Source organism: Coenobita brevimanus, chromosome 94 (genome assembly GCF_032717465.1).
Source record: "Coenobita brevimanus isolate Jiangsu-jjx chromosome 94, ASM3271746v2, whole genome shotgun sequence".
Taxonomy (NCBI): Eukaryota; Metazoa; Arthropoda; class Malacostraca; order Decapoda; family Coenobitidae; genus Coenobita; species Coenobita brevimanus.
Genome location: NC_137047.1, coordinates 30,967,350 through 30,992,485, shown reverse-complemented (window position 1 = coordinate 30,992,485; position 25,136 = coordinate 30,967,350). Strand labels below are relative to the sequence as shown.

The 25,136-nt window shown below is 40.7% G+C and overlaps 1 protein-coding gene across 1 annotated transcript in view; it reads left to right on the top strand.

The window, feature by feature from the left end:
* LOC145412875 (uncharacterized) overlaps positions 1–25,136 on the top strand; it is a 255,073-nt gene that overhangs the window by 126,810 nt on the left and 103,127 nt on the right. Inside the window, exon 4 of the mRNA XM_080282675.1 lies at positions 18,825–18,967. Within this exon, the coding sequence (XP_080138801.1) occupies positions 18,825–18,967 (143 nt within the window). The remainder of the gene's footprint in view (positions 1–18,824; positions 18,968–25,136) is intronic.

Genomic DNA, 25,136 nt, shown 5'->3' with positions numbered 1-25,136 from the left:
CATTCTCTGACTAAATATATCTGTGCTGTTTACTTATCCCCTAATTCTACTGACTATCCAAAATTCTTCGACTATCTTACTTCTACGATGGAACACATTCTGTCCATTTCTCCTTTCTCTGAAATCTCCATTCTTGGAGATTTCAATGTTCACCACCACCTTTGGCTCTCCTCTCCTTTCACGGATCCACCTGATGAACAAGCCTACATCTTTTCTATCCTTAATGACCTAGAGCAGCTTGTACAGCACCCTACCCGTATCCCTGACCGCCTTGGAGAGCTCCAACATACTTGACCTCTTCCTCACAACTAATCCTTCTGCTTACTCTGTTAATCTTTTCTCTCCGTTGGGCTCCTTCGATCACAACCTTATTACCTTAACCTGTCCTATCACTCCGGTACGGCCTGTGGACCCTCCAGGGAAACGTCGTCTGTGGCATTTTGGAGCAGCAGACTGGGAGGCCCTCAGGCAGTACTTCTTTGATTTTCCCTGGAATGATTATTGCTTCCATGGCCGTGAGCCATCTGAGTGTGCCTTGCGCATTACGGAGGTTATTCTCTCGGGCATGGAAGCATACATTCCTTTCTCATATCCTTTGACTAATGCAAGAAAGCCTTGGTTTAATCACGCTTGTTCTAATGCTGTCCGCAACAAGGAGAAGGCCTACAAAAGGTACCGGAGCCAACCCACCCCTGAATCACATAATCTTTACGTTTCTGTCCGGAGTCGTGCTAAGTCTGTTCTTCGCTCTACTAAAAATAATTTCATCCATACTAAATGCTCTCAACTCTCCAACTCGAATTCTTCCCGCTCCTTCTGGCACCTTGCCAAAAATCTTTCTAACAACTTTACCTCATCATCCTTCCCTCCTCTTTTCTGCTCTGATGGTTCTGTAGCTATTTCTTCTACTGATAAAGCAGATCTCTTCGCACAGACTTTCTCCTCCAATTCCACCTTAGACGATTCCGGTGCTGTTCTTCCATCACTTCCCCCCTCTGACTTCCTCATGGCTGACATTAAAATTTCTTCAGTTGATGTATTTTCTGCCATCACTGGCCTCAGTACTAACAAGGCATATGGGCCTGATGGGGTCCCTCCTGTTGTTCTCAAGAACTGTGCTTCTGTGCTTACACCCTGCCTAGGCAAACTCTTTCGCCTTTGTCTGTCAACTTGTACCTTTCCTTCTTGCTGGAAGTTTGCTCTCATTCAGCCAGTCCCAAAGAAGGGTGACCACTCCCAACCCTCCAACTATCGTCCAATTGCTTTAACGTCCTGTATTTCAAAAGTTTTCGAGTCAATTCTTAATAGAAAAATTTTAAGGCATCTTTCCTATCACAACCTTCTTTCCGATCGTCAGTATGGGTTCCGTCAGGGACGCTCCACTGGCGATCTTCTCACCTACCTTTCAGACTCCTTGTCATCCTCCTTTCGGGACTTTGGCGAAAGCTTTGCCATTGCACTTGACATCTCAAAGGCTTTCGATCGAGTCTGGCATAAATCTTTAATTTCCAAACTGCCCTTCTACGGTTTCTATCCTTCTATCTGTGCCTTCATCGCTAGCTTCCTTTCTGGTCGTTCTATAGCTGCTGTTGTAGACGGCCATCGTTCTTCTCCTAGATCTATCAACAGTGGTGTTCCTCAGGGCTCTGTCCTATCACCAACTCTCTTCCTTTTATTCATCAATGATCTAAGTTGTACATCTAACCCTATCCACTCATACGCTGATGACTCCACCCTTCACCTTTCCATTCGGTTCCCGCAACGCCCATCTCAACAGTTACTTCAGGAAACAAGGGATGAGGCTATGGCACACCTACTGTCTGACTTGGCTCATATCTCTGACTGGGGTAAAAATAGTATGGTTGTCTTTAATGCATCTAAGACTCAGTTCTTACACCTATCAACCCGACAAAATCTTCCACAGGTATACCCACTAATGTTTAATAATATTCAGCTTAATCCTGCATCATCCTTGAACATGCTTGGGGTTTCATTTACTCGGGACTTGTCTTGGAAAGATCATATTACATCTCTTGTAAAATCTGCTTCCAAGAGATTGGGTGTGCTAAGCCGACTCCGCTCTTTCTTTACCCCTGGACAATTGTTGACTCTATACAGGGGTTTTATCCGCCCCTGTGTGGAGTACAACTCTCATGTGTGGGGAGGCTCCCCACATACAGCTCTTCTCAATAGGGTGGAGTCAAAGGCTTTTCGTCTCATTAACTCTCCTCCTCTTACTGACTCCCTTCAACCTCTGTCTCTTCGCCGCACTGTTGCATCTTTATCTCTTTTCTATCGCTACTTTAATGGTCACTGCTCCTCTGAACTGTCTGCTTGCATTCCTCCACCTCTACGACGGGCACGTAGCACCCGTCTGGCAGCAAACTCTCATCCCTTTTCTGTCCAACTCTCTAATGCATAAATTAACCGTTACTCCCAGTCTTTCATTTATGCAACAGGTCAGCTCTGGAACTGTCTCCCTCTGTCTGTATTTCCTGCTGCCTATGATCTCCAGTCTTTCAAACGTAGTGTGTCCAGGCATCTTAAAATGATCGGATCTTGAATTTGGCTCTCTATTGTATTTTGTTTTTCTCTTGGAGGGAACCGTTACTGCGGGCTCATGGCCTTTGGTTCCTTCTTCCTCGCATGAAAAAAAAAAAAAAAAAAAAACTACGTGCAGTCGACATTGCCACCTAGACAAACATACGAGCGTGGAACTTGGAACATCGCGAATGAGCCCCTGGTTGCTCCTGGAGACATTCATTTTCCTCTGCTTCATATAAAGCTCGGCTAAATGAAGCAGTTCGTGAAGACACTGGGAAGAAGAAACACTGAAGCATTCGGATATGTCGCAAGCAAATTCCCAGGCATCACTGAAGCTAAGCTGAAAGAAGGAATATACATCGGCCAACAAATACGAAACTTTTGAGAGACCACAACTTCAGCACCTATCTGGCGGATGTGGAACTGGCTTCCTGGACCTCATTCAAGTGGATATGTGGAAATTTCCTGGGAAACACGAGGTCACCGGATTATGAAGATGGTGCTGAGAGACTTCTCAATTCATTTACAGCTATGGGATGTCGGATGTTTCATTTTCTCCATTCGCACCTTGAAGTTTTCTAGCAGAACCTGTGAGCCGTCTCTGACGAACAGGGAGAACGCATCCATCAAGATATCAGTGCAATGGAGCATCGCCATCAAGGCTTCTGGAATGTGAGTATGCTCGCGGATTACTGTTGGATACTGTACAGGGACGAGCCTGGAACGCAGCATCTAAGGAAATCTAAAGCTCGACGATTTTGAGTAGTTTGACCTTTGAAAAAATTCACCAAAACTCACTCTTTGTTATGTCTTGCAGGAGTATCTTGTTTCATCATTTCAATTTGGATGAAAATGCAGCTCATATGTGGACTGTTTGGAGACACTGAATTTATACGAGGAATCGACATACTTCACAAAACTTCGAAACCTCAGATACACTGAGAAAACTTCGTTTTTATAAGTAAGCATATGCGTCCTGCGGTAAAATTCAGCGAAAATGACCAAAGGTAGTTTCCATAAAAGTGTGACGTGCTACACTAAAATGGACTGCATATTCTTGATCGTAGTCAAAAATAGTTGCAGAAATGTTATATTTTACATCCGATGAGAGAAAAAAGTTTGATTATGAAGACCTGTGTTATTGGAAAGAATCAGCTTCCACGTATCATCACAGAGTGTAGTCACCAATGGTAAAGAAAGGACACACATAAACTATCATCATTATATGCTTTAGAGATTATCGTAAAAAAAATCGATGTTAGTTTACATACTCGCGCTTTCAGCTATATAAATATGACCCTGAATCTAAATGCGGGTGCAGGAAAAGAAGTACAGGATGATTATGGAAGTTGTGTGTGTGTGTGTGTGTGTGCGTGCGTGCGTGCGTGTGTGTGTGTGTGTGTGTGTGTGTGTGTGTGTGTGTGTGTGTGTGTGTGTGTGTGTGTGTGTGTGTGTGAGAGAGAGAGAGAGAGAGAGAGAGAGAGAGAGAGTGAGTTACTGACGCTAAGGAAGCAAGAGAACTGTCGCGTGACAAAGGTTGATCAAATATTTGTCTATCTTTCTATATATAACCGGACGCCATAATCCCATTGAGGGATGGCTGTTTGTCTTTGAGTTAGTTGTCTTGCGGGGAGGGACTCCTCAAGCCCACGTGATGATACGTAGGGAACACATATGGGTTGGTTATATGGTTACCACCCAGCGTTGTAACTGGTTTCCTGGCTCACAAGAAATCATTTGGCTCGTAACCCAATGAAAAGTCACCTGTAAAGGAAACAAGTGTAATAAAAAGTGATAGGAAAGATAGGAAAAATAGAAAGAGAGGAGTAGGCAGCACAACATCAGGTGAGTGGATGAGGGTCGCCACCGCCTACCACCGAAGAATTGTATAGTCATATATGGCAGATACACATGAAGGACTGCACCCTTTTTATAACTCAGCTGGCGACGGACTGGCATTACCCCCATACTTGGTTCGAGAGTGGCTTAAGCTCTTGAATCCGATGACATAAGTTTACTCGTAGTATTGTTACACTCGCTCTCCCGACGCGAGAGTAAGTACTATATCTTGATCGATGCGCGCAGGCGCGTGTGTGAACAAAATAACTCAAGCAGTTTTTACCTGATTTTACCCAACTTTAGTGGAGGGGTAGAGGGACAATCAAGGGGATGACTTTTTTTTTTTTTTATAATACTTGGTCATGGGTCAAAATAACAGTATTAGGTAAAAGTTTTACCCAGGATAATCAGCATATATATATATATATATATATATATATATATATATATATATATATATATATATATATATATATATATATATATATATATATATATATATGTATATATATATATATATATATATATATATATATATATATATATATATATATATATATATATATATATATATGAGTTGAGAGGTAAGATGGGACTGGAATGTATTGGCGTTGTGATGAGGAGAGGTAGATTGAGGTGGTTTGGACATGTGGAGGGGATGGGGGATGATATTGGGTGAGGAAGGTGAGAAGTGTTAATATTAGGGGTGGGATTATGAGGGATAGACCGAGAAAGACATGGGACAAGGTCATTAAGTGTGACCTTAGGGTTAAGGGACTGAACAGGGAGGCTGCAATGGATCGTGCAGCGTGGAGAGCCGCCATTAGGTGACCAAGGCCGACACATGCAAGCATGTTGGAGCCTTTAAAAACGAAACGAAACGATATATATAATATATATATATATATATATATATATATATATATATATATATATATATATATATATATATATATATATATATATATATATATATATATATATATATATATATATATATATATATATATATATATATATATATATATATATATATATATATATATATATATATATATATATATATATATATATATATATATATATATATATATATATATATATATTATTTAGCTGTGTCGAGAGTAACGCTGTCTTATTTTATTTGCATAATCACCGAAATTGTTGGAAGCTTGTCAACACCTCGAAGGAATGTTTTCACCGTAAGGAGAGAGAGAGAGAGAGAGAGAGAGAGAGAGAGAGAGAGAGAGAGAGAGGCAGGATTCGCTCAGGCTCTTATGCCTCACTGTTAGCTAAATATACTCATCTGATGTTAGCTGGGATATGATACTAGAGTTGTCCCAGTGTGTGTGGATTAATGGAACACAGTTCTCGGACTATGGTTAAATGAAAGACAAGTGAATGAAATTGAACTATCACAAACGTAACAAGACTTTAGACGAAGGACCTGAAGCAAAGATGGAACCCGTTTTAGTTCAGTTTGGAATAAACCCTCTCATGACTGAACGAAGTCTAGTATTCTGTTCCAGCTTACTACGACAGACAAATTTTTTCCCGCAGAGAATTAGTAGTAGGAGTTTGAGAGTATTAAATGCTGTTATTATTAAGCCAGTATGATCGAACACACATATACACCAGACTATATACTCAGCTGGGAGTGAATCACAGGAGCCTTGAGAGTGTCAAAGATGTGCCAAAATCGATCATAGATTTAGATATGCCATTTGGAATATCAGCAGTTTGGCTAATCCCCCACGGTGAGGATGATCAGGAGATGGCAACAAAATGTAAGAAGACTGCCAGTTAATCGGTGAAACTCTTACTGAACAGACACATGGTTGTTTATAACGAAACTGCTTCATTATATACCTAATGTCTCCTTCCTCAAATAACCCGCTTCATTATCATCATCATCATCATCTCTCTCTCTCTCTCTCTCTCTCTCTCTCTCTCTCTCTCTCTCTCTCTCTCTCTCTCTCTCTATCTATCTATCTCTCTCTCTCTCTCTCGGTTTGTTATCTTTTAGTATCACCGCTTTTCTCATATTTTGTCATCACTTCGAAACTCCTCCGCCAACTTATATTACTCTTCATTTCCTTTTGACTCCCATAGTTTTCAAAGCCTTAATTTATGGTGTATCTTTGGTATAAATATTATCACTTTCTGGTACAGTCCACTTTCCACTTAAAAACACATCGGCTAATTTATGGAAGTTCTGCATACCTGTGCGACATATTACTTTACTATTAAAATTCATAGACTTCTAAGCAAAAATTCTTCAACAGATTTAGAGGGTTTGATGGTTATTGCATGTTTAAGTGGAAGAAAATGTATTATCTAATTTTCCAAGCATCTTCCACATAGACTGCATTATGTTGGTAAAGCAGTTCATTCCGATGACATGTTTTATAGTTTTTCTTTGGTGCCTTCAGGCGATTACATGCAGGCGTCGTGACAAATCTGAAACTGGAGGAATTAGGTATACATACAGTACAACCTTCATTAACTCTTAAATAATTAGAGGTCTTTCATAAGCTGGATAAAATCGTCCGGTGGCAGCAAGAATAAAGTAAAAAAAATAATAATAGTCTGAGTGAATAGGTTAAGTGTTGATGAAGAAATTCTCAGTAAATCACCGCGTGTGAACTATTCGCTCAGCAGGAGAGCCGTGTCAGCCATCACAACCTCCCTCACTCCTCACCTTTTTCCCTTCCACTCCATCTCTCTCCCTCACCACCTCGTTATCTCCCTCACCGCCCCATCCTCACCCACGCCACATCTTTCATTCAACCAACTTTTCCTAGAATGAAGGTGGTTCTCTTGACGGAATTCCTCATAAATCTCTCTCTCTCTCTCTCTCTCTCTCTCTCTCTCTCTCTCTCAATACAAAACATTCAGCTTCCCTTTTGAAAGAACAGAGAGCCGCACTAAGCCTGACAAACCTACTGACATTAACATCATACCTACAACTCTTTGATTCCGATACAATATTCTGCCACGATCACCTCCGTCCTTTTCTTTTTCGTTCACCCACTTTCCTTTCATCATCGGCACATGTAGAATCCAGTCATTATTTATCTCTTCCTAACTTTTTCTAGCCTTTCACAAACATCCTGGTTACCAATATTGTAGAATGTAGACTGCAGCGTCGTTTTTAATCTTGCAAATTGTTAAAGAATGTGACATGCTACCTTTTTCTGAAGCCTACTCTTGGCACAGTGTACAGTACAGTAGTATGAGAGAGAGAGAGAGAGAGAGAGAGAGAGAGAGAGAGAGAGAGAGAGAGAGAGAGGACACATTTGTAATCAGTACGTAATATTACAGCGTCCAAGTGACTTTAAACCTTCCTATACGACTTCGTGGCTCTTTATCTCGGGAACCTTTACCGGCTTCACCACAAGTCATTAACGCGAAATAAAACTGCGAGACGTTTTTAAGATATCAAAGTCTTAGCTTAATTAACATTTGAGGCGCGACGGAGAAATTAGTATGAAGTTCGTGGGTGTGGGAAAGCAGCAGGTGTGACCACGGGTGAGGGGAATGGGTCGTCCATCTGTGTTGCTGGGTGTAATGTTATGTTTTATATGTTATCAACAATGCCAGTAAGGTTATTATCATTATAAATACACTTGTCCACAACGGAAGCATCCCCAGACGTACTGTGCTTTTTTTTTTTTTTTTTCACTTCAGTCGGCCACAGTGGTCTAGTGGTAAGCAATACCAGCTGCAAAACTGCGGGCCACATTGCGCCAGAGTTGGTGTACCACGGGTTGGTGCCACTCGACTGAGGTGTCTATCGACTCTGTGGATTGCACGATAAAATGAACTTTGGTAACACCGAGGAGAAGTAACTGTGGCAACCTCGTGCAGTGGCCTTGCTTATCAGAATAGTAGATGAAAAAGCCGCCACAAGCACGTAGGTTAAACTTACGGAGATGAGCACAAGGGCTAAGCACCGATAGTGTCTGCCGCCACCTTTACCTCTTACTTACTGCCAATAAATTATTTTATTTACCCTTAACTAGAATGTTCTAATTGCAGGAGTTAGGTACTGCATTCATCAATCCCTTCACTACGAGAGGCCTCCCCAGCGTTTGATAAAATTATCTGAAGATAGCAAGAACGTGTTAAAGTCGTCCGGCCTAAAAGTTGGCCTTTGGTGGTCAGAGTGAGCCCAGAGATAACCGTTACTGAAGACTATTTCCAAATATTAGCACAATTTATCTATAGCCTACCGAACACATTAATATATCTTGATTCACTCTATCAACCCTAGAGCCCTAAGATTTAAAGTTTCACATTATTTCAGCACAAACGAATATAGCCGAAAAATTTCAGGTGACTGCAGTTTCTAATATTTAAGAAATACGTTTGAGAATGACTTTCGAGAGAAAAGTATTACAAAGATATCTTGAAAATGTGCTTACTGTGTTTTTCATACAATAACGTATCATTCATTAATAAAGTACTGTGAGTTTGTAACAATTTAAATTTTGTTGCCAAAAATAAATTATCTAATGAACTGAGGAAAAAAATGACAGAAATGCATTGTCTCAAAACGACTATTTTTTTAAAGCCATATTGAAGAAAGTTTTCGAATATCTTTCCATTTTTTTTTAAATTCTTTTTAGGCTCTTCCAGTTCCCCTATCCTTCTTCACTGGCGTGTACTGAGACAGGGATACGCAGATATAAAAAGGTCTTGATAATTATTTCAATTTTCCTTTATATATATTTGTAGTATTACAGGAGAAATCTGGATATAGAGCTGTATAATCATGTAATAATATTTGATAACAACGACCAATTCTGTGTTGCGTGTTGAATGTGAAGCAGAGAGTTACAGGGCTGACTACGACAGGAAGCAGTAAAGGGTACCCCAAAAATGTGTCATGTACGATTATATAGGAAGAAGCAAAAGACAGGTGAATGCCTTCTTGTTTTTTCTTCTCTTCTTTTTCTTTCTTTCCTTTTTTCTTTTTTTGGAATAGGAAACTATTTTGTAAAGATGTGCAAAACCTTAGGAATGAAAAAAAAAGAAAAATAGAAATCTGTAGGGACTGACAACAAAAGAATAGTAACATAAGTGAAATATGAAGCAGCAGGATAGGCTAATTTCAAAACCAATGATGGAAAGGAACAGCGAGAACAAAGTTGTAATGAAAATAACAATGCTGTGTGTTCCACAAAGAAAGAATGTGGTGTCCGAGAAAATCATAATAACAGAAATGAAGGTTGCTGTGACATGGGTAAACAACAGAAAGGCAAAGGTGTCTGTTGGATATAAGTATAATTGTAAGTTGAAGTGAGGACAATGCCTGAATGATTTGTGGGACAATATGCTCAAAAGCCAGAATAAGTGGGACTGGACTTGTTGCGAGGAAGGAGTGTATGTTTGTGCTCTGGTGTAATAGTAAAAATGACAAATGAGTGCAAGAAATATCATGGCGGAAGTCTTCCGAGTGATATGGGTGAGATATGCAGAAGAATAATTATAGAAAAGGAAAGACGGATGTCAAATGAGTGTCAGGAACATCGTCGCGGACGTCTGCCGAGTGGTATGGGTGAGATATGTAGAAGAAGAATAACAGAAAAGGAAAGACAGATGTCAAATTACCAGGTGAGTGATGAACAGGGTGGATTCCGTTGTGAAAAGAGATTTGTGAATCATATATTTGAAGTGAGGCAGACTATGAATATATGTGAGATGAACTGCAGGATATTTAGACCATTTATCACCGAATTAAGATAATAATGCGTATAATGATACAGGCAATTAGAAGTGCAGATATTGGCTCCCATTTCCTTGGGATAAACCAACGTGCAGATTAGTCAAAAAATCGCTCTCGGGGAGGGGACTTAGCCACAAATACTCAGTCAAAGCTTGAGATAAAAATCATAATGCACACGTTTTTCAGCACATCTTTCCTCGCTGTGGTGTGAGGACACCTCATGCCTCATAAACTCACGATACATAGGAAATGACTGGGTTGCTACGGTACCTCATCTTCTCTGTTGTTGTCCGGTGAAAGGAAACTCGAACCGCAGAACTAGTCCTAACAGGGGCCTAGTAACTGATCTCAATACTGCACTACATCATGACACTGAAAAAGGGCTATGCTGCTGATGATGTTACAAAGAGCTTGAAAAGGCAGTTAAAGTTGCACTAATATTAATAAAAAATGAGTCAGCCATATTCATATACTGGTAAATGAGTATAAATTTCAGTGTCTACAGACTGCCACTTGTTCAAGCATGTATACATTCCTGCTTAACCCATTCAGTTGGGGAACATGTTTCACCTTACGTTTGCTGCTGTCTCTTGACTAAGTTATTCCAGTATGAGAGTTTTCTCAAACTAGAGACGGTAGACAGAGCCTTAATAAAACTATTAGAATAAGAAAGGTTGTTCCTAAGTTAAATAAAATCGCCTGGAAGGAGCAATATTAAAATGGAAAGGGTGTCACACGGATTCAAGACGCGAACAAATATAACTAATCAAGTATTTTATTTCATCCAGCTTACTATTCTCACTCTCAGCTGAATAAAGTCGTGTGTCCATAGCTGGCACAGAATAATAGTTATCCAGTTATTAGACAGTTGAAATTAATTTATGAATCATCCCCTTTCTCATTATCATTCTGACAATCAGTGTGCGTTCCGTTAAGAGGGCTCATTTGGTGATCTTGCATTTCTGTCAGGCTTCTGGTCATCCTCCTGCGATTACGGAGAATCTCTTCCTATAGGCTACACATATACGTATTAAATTCATTTTATGAAGTGCATGAATTTGCAGGAACGGCACAGTTCCAAAAACCTTAGAAGATAGGTCGGGGAAATAGGAGCACTCAATCCCTACTTTATTTTTTCTTTGTAATGCGTACTTTTATGCACTGAACAGTGGCGTAATAATTATATCATATTACTGACACTTTTATGCACTTATGTTGAAATAATTTACATCACGACTGCAGGTACAGGGTAAAAATATGTAGGGAGAGAGTTCATGTCCTCATGCTTCCTCGGTCTAGTTCCCATGGCTTCTGTAACTGTGCCATCCCTCTGTATGCATACATAAAAAAAAAAAAAAAGAAGTATTTTTGTGCTTGTTTTACAAACTTTTAAGTCTTTGTGCATGGAAGTTAGGAGAGCTTTTGTATGCCATTCACTTAGCAGTGCATCTTCGTAGTGAAGAGGTTAATGAAATTTCTAGCGCTTTCCATCTGAAAAATTTTTCCCGAGCTGAATGAAGTCGTCTGGAGATGTTCAAAAGAAGGAACACTCAGTGAGTGCAACATCTGGCCCTACAATCTATGAAAGACAGACCCTTAACACTCTCCCGTGGCCTTGATCTTAGATCGATTGTTGTCAAACTCGACTTACTTCATCCTTTCCTGACCCTACAAAGTATCTACCAACATTCTGGTTCAAGGCCGTTAACAGCGTCTGACATACCCAGAACCGATGCATCCCAATAACGTCTCTTAAGCTAACTTGGATTTTCTTGCGTTGCTATGAAGAGTATTGAGAAAGGGTTTTTGGGGATGTTGGGATACTTTCGATCACTATCTTTGGTACGTCTCTTCTAACTTAAGTAAATTCGCATGGAACTAACTCGACTGAAACAAATTAAACGTTCTAATTGTGAATGGTTTAATTTCCAGACTGCCCAACCACTGGTTTTCTCCTTTCTTGCCTTCAAGTTTCCTCTCTGATATTGTTCTAAAGCCGATCTTGACAACCACTCTTCTTCTAAATGCATGAACAGAATTATGCCCTCTCACCAGTTTTTTCCTACGATGTCATGATTTTTACAATGCCCTAAATATGAAATGAACTAATTATGCCGATGAAATTGCTGGAAGGATGAAAGAACATTGGTCCTACTTAAGTTGGGCCACCTTCAGATATGAGAGGGGCCGAATCCTAACAGACTGAAGAGTATATTCTCACAATATGCACATTATCAGTATGGGGTACAGTTACACCTGCGACTTACGAATGCTTTAATCGGCGCGCTCACGCTTGCATATGTGTCTGTGTGTATGTGCGTGTGGTGTGTGTGTGTGTGTGTGTGTGTGTGTGTGTGTGTGTGTGTGTGTGTGTGTGTGTGTGTGTGTGTGTGAACAAAATAACTCAAACAATTTTTATCCAATGTTTACCAAACTTGTTGTAATGGTTCAGGGTTAGCCAGAGAATCAAACAATTGTTTTTGGGTAAGCTAGGTCAAAAACCAAGGCCAGAAGGCAAGGTTATATTTTGATCTAAGAAAATTAACTTTCAAAAATTATTCAAAACAGTTTAAATCTGATTTTAACCTAATTTGCGGGAAGAGTGAGGGTCAGCCACAGAGTAGGCCTCTTTTTTTTTAGAACAGTAGGTCAAAAGCCAAGGTCACAGTGGAAAACCAGCAAGATCAGCTTCAGTAATTTTATCCTATGCAGACTTTATGGAAGGGTTCAAGTTAAAACAAGAAGAAAGAGATTCGAATTTGGGAACAGTTTGTCAAAGATCAATGACAGGGTAAGCTCAAAGGCCAAGGTCAATGGGCAAATCAGATTAAACTTCAATTCTGATGTGAACCAAAGTTCGTGGAAGGGTTCAGGCTTGGGCAAGAATAAAGCAATTTGATTATGAATGTAATATGCCCAATGTAAAGGTCACAGAGCGCAGTCAAATAATGGGACATCAGATCAGAGAGTGCAGCACCCGCGATCATTACTGATCGTGCTACACTCTCTGAGTAAGTCTTGTTCTTTTATTTATCAAAGATCTTCTTAGCCACATATGTAATCGTACTGACTCATATAAACAGGTAATTTTGGGTATGTAAAGGACAATAAGGCAGTATGTGTGTTTGCATGCACGTGTGATAGGACCGGCCGTATGTGTGTGTGTGTGTGTGTGTGTGTGTGTGTGTGTGTGTGTGTGTGTGTGTGTGTGTGTGTGTGTGTGTATGTGTGTGTAAATTTTGTGAGTGACATCAGATGACATCTGTTGTGACATGCGAGGCACCATCACTGACACAGCGGCCTTCTGTCACATCACTCCGTCTGATCACCCCAGCGCCACACCCCTGCAGCACAGTGTCTCACTTCTCTCATCCTAGTACAGATGCTTGTTTTTACATGTATGTCCTGTGGCCGGTACAGTCGCCCCACTAACCAGTTTTCTTATCTTTATTCGTGATCTGAGTTCATGCAACTGACCCTTCCATGTTTCTTAATTTTTATACTGATCTCATATGACGTCTCATTCCTCTAATCGCAATATCGAAACTCATGAGACTATAATTAGAATGGAGCCCCAATGGGGCATAGCTCAAAAACGAATTTGATTACTCATTATTAATGCATCATTATCACACATCACCCCTCTCGTTCCTTACTCCTTAATCCATTTTTCATAGTTCCATCCTTCTCCAGTGTTTGCCATCTGTCACTCCGAGCTTTTCTCTGCTGTCACCCTTACACAGATCTCATGACTTATAAGCTGCACGAGTCTCAAAACAAAATCCTGTGTTAACATTTCTTCACTAATAGTTCTTCAGTCAGTGCGATGATATATGTTTTTAAAACCTCCCACATCCTTGTGGGAACTTTTATTATTCTTGTCAATATTATTAAAACTTCCTACATCCCTGTGGGAAGTTTTATTTCTCTCGTCAGTATTAGTATTATTCTTACTTATTTTTAAAACTGTGGTATTTCAAAGGCTATTTGGCCCAGAGCCTTCAAACTTGGTCTGTTTAGTCGAACAGCTGTCCGCGTCTTTTAGGCAAATATAGTGACAATTCGTCAACCGGATTTCCGGGTATTATCCGGAACACAGAAAAGGGTGTCAACCACGCTATCTCAAGGACAGCTTAAGCTAGAAAATTGAAATTTTACTACAGTATAACCTTAAGACGGATGCAGTGCTGAAAGGAGTATGGTTTTAATCGGCTGATGATTCTCTGATATAGTCAAGGGTTAAAAATCGGGAATTTCTCGGATTTTCGCATGTCAACTGATTTTCCATGAAAGAATAAAGCCAGAGGTACCAAACTCAATGGCTGACCTAAGGTGGCATGCAGAAGATGGCTGACCTCGACCATGAGGTCTAGGTCATAGATGCTTTAAGGCGACTGCATTGTGGGAAGGAGTATGGTTCCAATCAGTTGATTATTGTCTGAGATCGTGATGGGTCAAAAATTGGGATTTTTCCGGATATTCCGGTTGTTACCTAATTCCCCATGAAGGATTCAAGCTAGAGAAACCAAACTTGGTGGACCGTGACCTAAGGTGACATGCACAAGCTCAAAGACCTTGACCTCAAGGTCAGTTTATAGCTAAGTTTCCAGTGAGGATACAGGGATAGGCAGTGGCTGTGGGAAGTTTTTCCTCTGTCAGAATTGTCCTCGACAATTTTATGGTGTTATAGTTAGTGTCCACTTACTACATAGGTGGAGACTACTGGTTTCGATGGTGTTGTTATTATTCCCGCCTCAGAGTATCGCAACGATTTCAGGAGAACCGGAGACTGCATGAGGAATCTGAAGGGCCCAGGTTATGTGTCCTGGTATGGGTCTTTGCTGATAGGAAAAAGAATCCAAATCGTTTATGCACAGTGGAAAGGCATGTCATAGTCATATCAGAATTATGTTGTGAACTAGATAAGTTGGTCGTGTCTACTGGAGATTTCAATACGGCCTGCTCAAGGAATCTGAATGGCCCAGGTTATGTGTCCCGGCATGGGCAATTGCTGATAGAAAAGAATTTAAAATCTCCCAAATGGGGTCAAGGTCATTGTAAGAAACAGAAGGTCTGGACAAATGACTCCACAGGATACTTACGGAGTTATAGTTCTTATTGGTACTGTCAGTTGGATATGTTTTGTTTTTGCTACTACTAGACGATTTTATTAATCTTCATGGAGACATATTGCAGTGAAGGTGTGAGAAACGATTATCTGTAACCCCTTCACTGCGATGAGTTTTTAATTCTTGTTGTCATACTGCTTCATTAATCCTCCAGGAGACCAACTTTGTTCAAATGGTTAAATTTTTTCCATGCCCATCCTTCACACATAGCATTGCCCTTCCCTCCAAAGTTAAAGAGGCTCATAATTACGTCACTGATTTAAGTTCCTTGAGCATCGGGCGAAGTATTTCAATATTTCATTTTACATCGCATATTGATCACTAAATTTTTGACATTGTTTACATCTGGGACTAACTAAGATAATGCTATAAACTATTTTAACTTTACAAACGTCATCCTCAGGTCGTTTTCCTAGCCATTCTATCATGGAATTCATTCAACTGTGTAGAAGTGATTCCATTCTAAGTGTCTGGATGATGCTTACTTGTTTGCCATGAATTAACCAAAGTGATTTTCCTGAAATATGAAAACAATTAATATATGTACATCAAGCTACTACACAGATCATCTAAACCTCATTAATATCCTGACCCTCTATCCCATCTAAGGATTAAGTGAAATAGAAGCCAGAAACAAGCGAGAGTGTACGAAAGTGGTAGAACTGCCAACATCACGCCCAGTAAAATCACTGGCAAATTATTCAAGTCCTCCGAACCCTGGCTGCATTTCACAAGCCTAATCATAGGCACATTTTATATTTATTTGTTTTTTCTCAACAGATATGCGCTACATATACCTGCCAGTTAGAGTCATTCCACATACTATTAACTTTTAAAAATGGTGCAAAACTCTCGTCACGCGTTTTTCTGTGCATAATGTAGCTCGCAGCTGGCCCGTCAAGCCTGACAGACTCTTGGAAAAATTTGCCTAGCCCTTGTCCCTGTTCACCCAGCATTACAAATAGGGATCTAGATGTAACATAGGCCATTGAATGTCGTATCTTATAGGAAGACTGGAGCTTAGGAAACTGATTGTCCGTTAATGACCACCCTACAGTCAATAAATATTATTGCACTTCCTTTTCCTCCGTATATTTGACATCCTACTTTTCAGTTCCTTAACCTCCACAATTTTCATGCCTTGCTTTCTCACACACTCATTTACCACACTCATCCACTTTCTTCTAGCCCTATCGCGCCTCTTCCTACCTTTAAATTCACTCGCTTACTCCACATCCATCACCAATCACTTTGCCCTTCATCCTACCAACTCTATGCACTTCACATGTATTGCTCAACATTCCCTTTTCCATTTTTGTTACTTTAGACTTTTCTCTTTCATACCATACCCAAGCCACACACCCATGTATTAATGTGGGCGCTAACACACCTTGCAACACACCTCTCACCTATGTTTCATGATTGACTTTCACAACACCTGCCACCTTTTCTCCCTGTGCTAGTCTGCTTTCCTTTTCATTTTTACTCCTTTACTTGTCTTTTCTCTTACAACATTTAGGTACCTAAAGTCATCTGCCGGTTCAAGTATCTCTGCACTTATCAGCACAGCTCATTGACAACATCGCTTTACTCTTTTCTATACTTATTTTCAGCTGACATCAATCACAGACATTCACCAAAGTCTGAATCAGTCTTTAAAGATCCTGTTCACTGTTAGCCAGCAACAGTGCATCGTCTGTATACATTATGTCTGAGATCCTGCACCCTTCTTTATCAATCACTATCCTAAACCTTTCCACAGCTCAACACCTGCACAATCATCATGTGCCCAATGCAGACAGGTAGTACACTGAATCCACCCTTCTCCTGATGTTTGCTGTATTTTTCAGTGCAGTAAAAGCACAGTGTGTCGTCATCATTATCGGACTCACTTGACTCATCTTGAGATGCTGTTGAGCCTCGTTTACCCTTCTCTTTCTTTTTTATTGGCCTTGACTTTTGTGCTTTCTTTACTTTCTGCTGTTTTTCATATGTAATCTTCCTCTTTGTCCCCATTATTGCTTCAGCTCTTGTCTTTCCACTTTGAGACTCAACCAGTTTTAGTTTGTAAGGGGATGCTGTTATGTGTCTGGTACTGCTCTCACTGATTTCCTTTTTGAATCGAGTGTTTGATTTGCCTTAGGTGGGGGACTATTTCAAAGACAGAAACGTAGCCAGAGGTACTAGAAATATCAGGTGTTTTGTCAAAACCTGGTTGTGTTGTAGGCCTATTAGCATCGCATGTTGTGGCATCAGTAGGTCTTTGGACATCATTTTGTGTTTCTTGGATATTATCTTGAAGTTCATTGACAGGGGGCTGGGAGTCTTTAGAACTAGTTTTACCCTGGTCTGTTACATCTGAAGGGGCAATATCATGATCTTCGAATGTGTTCCGGTTGAGTGGGTAGATCCCTGTTTTCCTGAAGCCATTTGCTGCATTTTGAGCTGTTGCTGATTTGAGATAAGCATTTCCAAACAAGGTGGCTAGCCAAACAAGGTGGCTAGTTGAAATACTGTGACACATCTTCCAGAATGCTGTTTCAACCACCGCTCAACCTCTTGAGTATAGTATGTAGAAAGTAGCTTCATAACTGCAACATCTAAAGGTTGCAACTTGTGTGTGCAGTGGGGGAGAAGACTCAATATATACACACCATTATCTCTCGCAACATCAACTGCAGCCAGGTTGTGGGTGTGAGTTTTGTGTCCATCGAAAGATGAATGGGTAATATGGACCACCTTGAGGTAAAATGGTACAGTGTTCCATTTTACCCCATTTGCATGTGGACCGTTTTGCCCCAGAGGTGCTTTCAATGTAAACAAACCTCACCTCCGACCACGTACAAGAAAATAACTACTTCATTTGTCCGTGTGAATCACACACTACAGCTAAGTAATCGTCCACAATTATTTGAAATTATACACTCTATATCCTTACAAACCATTGTTTTGCAAAATACTCACCATTAAATCAGAGGGTGCTGAAAAAATTAACAACTTCTCACGACCAAACCGAACGTGGCGCCCATGCTTCGTACCTTGCTCACGCCACCTGATGGCGGGAGGATTAGTTACATGGCGCTGCCGTCTGATGTCAGCACCTACAAGCACAGCTAGTTCCCTCTAGATAGACAATAAATCCACCACTGATTAAGTATAATTCTACACTCGCCCAGTACCACCCCTGTATCACCCCACCGACACCCCATTTCACCCCTGTCCCACAGCACCTCGTGCTGATACCACCCCTGTCCCACCCTACCTCACCCTGATACCACCCCTGTCCCACCCTACCTCACGCTGATACCACCCCTGTCCCACCCCATCTCACGTTGATACCACCCCTGTCCCACCGTACCTCAGGCTGATACCACCCCTGTTCCACCTTACCTCAGGCTGATACCACCCCTGTCCCACCCTACCTCACGCTGATACCACCCCTGTCCCACCCTACCTCACGCTGATACCACCCCTGACGCACCCCACCTCACGCTATCACCCTTGACGCATCCCAGTACCACCCCTGCCCCATCCGTACATCTCGTCTGCCACACCCTAGTAACACCTCGCCCCGTCCTCAGGAGAACCACTGTTACCTCCGGTGCTGGTGGGGGCGCGAGAGATCTACGAGCCGTCAGAGCTGATCAAGATAGGGTGTCAGCTGCAGCAGTCCTTCCAAGCAGACCACCAGCCCATACTACAGTGGTTCATCAACGGCAGCAAGGTAGGGGGCGGGGTTTGCCACGGCTGACAGTAGTAGGTATCCCTCCTAATTTTAATGATATCCCATGGTTGTAGTCTGTTCTTGGTTTTTGTTTACATTTCACTGGCTGTACTGTAGATGGTTCTCTCATATTCGTTCTTTCTCCTTCCTTCTTTCCGGATCCTGTCTTAGTCCATATTTAGGATAGATAACGTGTTACGATGACAGTGATGATGATTTTTTTTTTTTTGGTTATTATTTCCATCCAGATAATAGTCACAGGCCTGAATAAACGACAGATCCAGAGGTGCCGTAATGACGTTGTGAAGTATTTTTATTTTTAATACAGAAACAAGACCTGAGATGTTGCAAACGTTCTCTTTGGCAAAGGAAAGTGATCCAAGATCCGAAATTAAGATCCATTCATTTTGAGGTTCCTGAACGCATGGCGTATAAAATGGCTGGAGAAAATTTGGGTATTTATTTACTTTATTGCCGTTTCTTTAGCGGACAATCTTACCATACCCATTGGATCTGTGTTATCATATAGCGTATGCCTGTATGTGTTTTTTTTTTTTTTGTCTCCAAATGAATATTTTTATTTTTATGAATATTTTTAATTTAATTCTCACCTGACCAAAGTCACTCAGCCGGCCAATCACAGGGAGATATTTAATCTTGAAACTGCGCTTCGACTCCACGGCCACCACCAAGATGCCGTGTGCAGGCTGCTTGTTTAATTACTACAAAATTGGGAAATATTTCTTTGAGAATAACGAGGCCAGCCTTAAATTTTTCGCAGACCACGGCATTCCACCCAGCGAAGTTGAGATCTTAGGCTGAGATAGCTTAGCGTAGCTTGTCAGATGAGCCAAAAAGGACCATCAGCGTAAGTTAGGTTACTTTAGTTGGGTTAGGTTAGGTCACTTTTGTTAGTTTAGTTTAGGTTAGGTTAGGTTTGGTTAGTTAGGTTAGGTTTGGTTAGGCTGGATTACGTTAGGCTAGGTTAGGTTAGGTTAGGTTTGGTTAGGTTAGGTTTGATTACTTTGTTAGGTTAGGTTAGGTTAGGTGGCAATCAAGAGCTCCCACAGGGTTATGAGGTAACTAAGATTGTCACAGGCATATTATGGTCATTATTCATTTGCACAACAAATGAGGCCTCAAACACTCAAATGAACTAAAAAAACTATCAGATGGAACAAAAAAAAAAAAAAAAGAAGGAAAACGGCAGTAAAGTAAATATTTACCAAAATTTATTGAGAAAGTAATCAGACTGATGAGGACAATTCCAGGACTGACCAACTGTGTACAGTGGAAATGAGATTACCAGTTAGCTCTTGTGACAGTGGATTGGGAAGAAGTCAGGTGAATGCTTGGTGGGCTGGTGCCCGCTGTAATATAGATGGAATCTAGACAGTTCAGAATAAAACGTGTGATTTCTGTTACAGTTAACGTCAGGCGATTTACGGAGGTAAGAGTGTGTCATGGGAGACTGAAAGTGTTAATTCTCTTTCCATTAATTCTTTTGTGCTGGGAACGACTCGAGAAGTGAGTTTCAGCCAACCCCTGACAGTTTTATTTATCAGCGACTGAGTCAAAGGAACCTGATATTGCTAAATGCATACTACATATTTGGTGGTTTTTAAACAAGATAGAACAAAAGAAGACAGTGAGATTACGCAGTTGACCCATTCAGCTCGATGTATCTCTTCCTTGGTGATAGAATCGTGCGGCGATGGACAGAATAAAATATAAAACGACTTTAAGCTGAAGCCTCGAAACATGTATTAGCGTTCAATTATCTAGGACAGTCACACACAAGACCTTTACCGGAAGCTTTTTGACTAACGCTGAGAAATAAACTCAGGTAGCAGAGTCCACAGAGGTCCTTAGAATTCATGTCTATCAATTGCACAAGGATCATTAACGCAAAAACAATTAGGTTCTGCCAAGTTCCAATCTTCCTATAGAAGACGACCAGCAGTGCATCCAAGTTCCCAGATGGAACTGAACTGGGACAAAGGAAGAAAAATAAAGTCCTTGAATTATGACCGGGCCGAGAATCGAATTAAGTTATGAGCTAGATGTGCCAACTCACGCACATGAAAGAACCTTGCCATAAACACTGAAGCATTCATAATGGTAAGTTCCAGTTTAATTTGTAGCATGTATTTGTTAAAGTGGATTTTAATGTTGTGCCTATGGACTGCACATGGGCTAAGACATTAATAACTACGGATATGCAATTTCAGGAGAGAAGGTTCTGTGACCTCCACATCTTTTCCTTGATAATAAGTAGTATAATCAATTTATTTCCTAACACGTCACACCTGATTGAAACACCATCACCATGAAACCATAAGGAGGCAAGTATATCTTACCTGAGAAAGAGGAACTGGTGGTGCATGGGTTAGAACATCCAGCTCCCGAATGAAAAAAATCTGGGTTCGATGTTCGAGCCGGAGAGACATTTGAACAAAGGTTCTTTGTTCTAATCATCCAGCGGTATAACTGGGGACCTGGCTGTGTACCTACTACAGTCGCGGCGCACGACTCTGAGGTTGTCATTCTTGCAACCTACCATTCAAAAGTGCGTCCGATATCGTATCATGTTATACACAAATCATATTATTATGCACGAATATATTATACACGAATATTATTAGACACGAACATATTATACGCGGTTCACTTGCGTCTCATTTTATACACGAAATGGGAAGCACTTTTGAATGGCAGGTTGCCAGGGTACGATACTGACAACCTCAGAATCGTGCGCCGCGACTATACTGTGATGGATATTTTAAACTGTCCGTCTACCTTAATGCTACTTAATGCTACTTATGTACTAGATAGGTATTATTCCAGACCTTCTCTGTCTTTGCCCAAGCGAAGGAATGAGACCATTTGTTAGTGAAGCTAACAGATGTGTGTCTTAGTTCACGATCAACAACGAGTACGCCATTGTATTAACAATAAATAAATAAATAAATAAATATACAAATAAATAAACCGGTCTTAGCAGGGCCAGAGTTATAATATACTACAGTACCTCTTCAATCGGCTGACGTAATTCTGATCTTGTTATTGCTATTTCCAGTCGATTTCTATTCTTCCTGGGGTAGATTTTTCGAAGTGGAGGGGTTAGATACAGCCTTATATGGCTCTTTTACTGCAAAACGACTCCTCTGAGCGGAACAAAATTGCCCAGTGGCAGCATGAATAATGGAACACAGGGTCTGGAAGTGAAGAGGATGACAAGCGGAGCACTGAGATATGATGTATAATTTTGACCAGCATCCCCATGACAAAGATAGTCAAGTATGGGTGCAAAGAGGCAGTACTGACAATCCACATTGCTACAACCTATTTGTGGAATGATTTGACCTATATTTTGTTTTGATGGAGAAATATGCAAATTATTAATCTTAGTATTCATTTAGTTATTTAAAATATATTTATTCCTGCCGACTGCACAAGACATTAAGGTAGATAACCACTATGGTTTAAAGAAACGAGACGGTAAGTTCATCATATCTGTTATATATATATATGATTCCTGGTCTGCGAATACCATGCATACGAATATATATATATATATATATATATATATATATATATATATATATATATATCACGTTGAGTACACCGATTCCCGTCCGATCAGCGAAGTAAAGCAACGTTGGGTCTGGTTAGTACCTGGATGGGTGACAGCATGGGAACAGCAGATGCTGTTGGTATAACGTTCTCCCTACGTGTCAGGTGAGGGTTGGTGGAGGATTAGTGCCCCTCCCTGTAAAACAATTAACTCTAAGCCCTTGGCCACCCCGTTTGGGATACATGGCGTCTGGCAATGAATGGATGATGAAAATATATATATATATATATATATATATATATATATATATATATATATATATATATATATATATATATATATATATATTAAATGCCACTAATATACACTATCGCTGCGGTCGAAATGAGGAACCACACCAGTCAGCCGAACTTCAAGAGGTGACTGGAGGTGTTGTTGAGAATTAGGTGCTGATGATGTAACCGTCATGGAGATGTGATGATGACGGTGGTGGTTATTGTGGTGCTGTGGTGGTCATTGTGGTATGGGGTTGTGGTTGTGGTGGTGGTGGTCCAGTGTTTCCAAAAGTAGGTCTTTAAAATCCCCTTTTTTTTTTTTTTTTTTTTTTTTTTCCTGGAACAAAATATCCTGTGATTTAGAGAAAACTCTTATTAAAATTATTGCGATCTCTACTGGAGAGGATATAAAGTACATCTATGATTATTTAAAAGATTTTGTAAATCGTGAATATTTAAAAGACTTTGTAAATCGCTGCTGTACTCATGATGCATGTAAACGATACTTCATAATATTTTGTTCCTTTTATTTTTAGTACATACATGAAATAATTTCATGATGCAGACAAGATAAGCCTAATTTATGTTGAGACAGACGGACGACTGGAGGAGCGTTGTGGTGTTGATGTGAATGTGACTGAAAGCGTTAAGTGCAATACTCGGAGATGGTCCGGCCATGTCGAGAGGATGAAAATGCGAGACTGATAAGAAGCGTGTGTGTAAGTGAAATGGACGAGGGGAGGAAGAGGGGGAGGAAGAGGGGGAGGTCGAGGTTGAGATGGAAGGATGGAGTGGAGAGACACACGGGAGAGCGGGTATGAGCTGGAGGAGGAGTAGCTATGTGGCGGAAGACAGGGCGACGTAGAGGTGACAAGTGCTCGTGGGCCCTTCGGGCCCCTCGCACTTGCTCCTGCGGAGGGCTCTCGCGCCGCGCGCTCGCTTTCTCGTGCTTCGCACTCGTTTCCTCATGCTTCTCACTCGTTTCCTCGTGCTTCGCGCGCGCTTTGCGATCATTTCAGGTAATCTGAGTCATGTTTATGTGCTGTTCTAGTCTAACGTTGTCACTTGGATTTTTTGCAGCTAACCAATTGATCGTGTTATTTGCAGCTTGGGGAATGGAACCCAAGTTGTCCGAACACAAGTCCGAAATACACACACTGACACACGGCTACTGCTATAGTATATTTTAATTGTAGCTATGGGTAAAAAATTCTACGGAGATCCTATGAGGGGGGCCAGGAGCGGCATTTTTTGGTAAAAATGTGATCGGTCATTAAATATAGTAAAAGTTTTTCAATCGTGATGGGACCAAGTTTTTCCGCATCAGCGAATTTTTTGCGATTTTTGTGCCAATTTTGGTGCGATTTGAATGTGTAGTTTCGGCTGCCCAAAGTACACACACACACACACACACACACACACACACACACACACACACACGGCTAGTGGTATAGTATATTAGATTAAGGAGCAGGGCTTCAGACAGACAGATACATGATGCTGTAAGCAGAGAAAATGCTTTTATGAATAGAAGCTTCCAGACTATTTAAAGGTCCTAAACAAATATATCACAGTAATTTATATTTGACGACCAGTAACTTGAGAAAATTTCCAGATCAAAGGAAAGAAGAAACATATGACTTTTGTACTATGGACCAATGCCGTTGCTGGAAAGAGACAATTAGTTAACAATTGCCCTAAAGCTTTGTACTGAAACGTATCCCCTTTGCAATCATCAGGGACTTGAAACTTTAAATTGTACAATACGAGAGAGAAAAAACACTGATTAGTTTCCTTATTCCCCTCCTTGAAGCTGAGGGATGATCATTAACATTAAGGAAAAAAATCACAGTAACGTCACTGTTTGTCACAGTGTCTATTAGCCAGAACATAAACCCTCAGCTTTTCGACACGTTTAACCCTGAATAAATTGTAGACCATACAGTTCTCAGTCGTGCGGGTGTGGATGAAGTGAATCTATCGGTAAAGTTACTGTACGAGGTAAGATCGTCCGCCCTGAGGGTCTGACAATGGGATTTGGTGCTGCTGGCAAAGTACTTCTCTTGAAGTGACCAATCATTTTCCGTTCCACAATGATGTGATCATAGCAGTTATTAGCATTTTTTGGGAGTTTAGGTTTGTCGATCGAAAACAGTCGATCACCCAACAGTGTAAATGTTTCTCTTAGTTTCATCGTTATCAGCAGTGTCTTGCTGTGATACATGTTGAAAATAATCTGTTGTAAAAGTCTTGGGAAAGTTCATGCCAAATTTCAACTGTCCGATTTTTTTTATTAAAAAAGACAGAACATGTACAG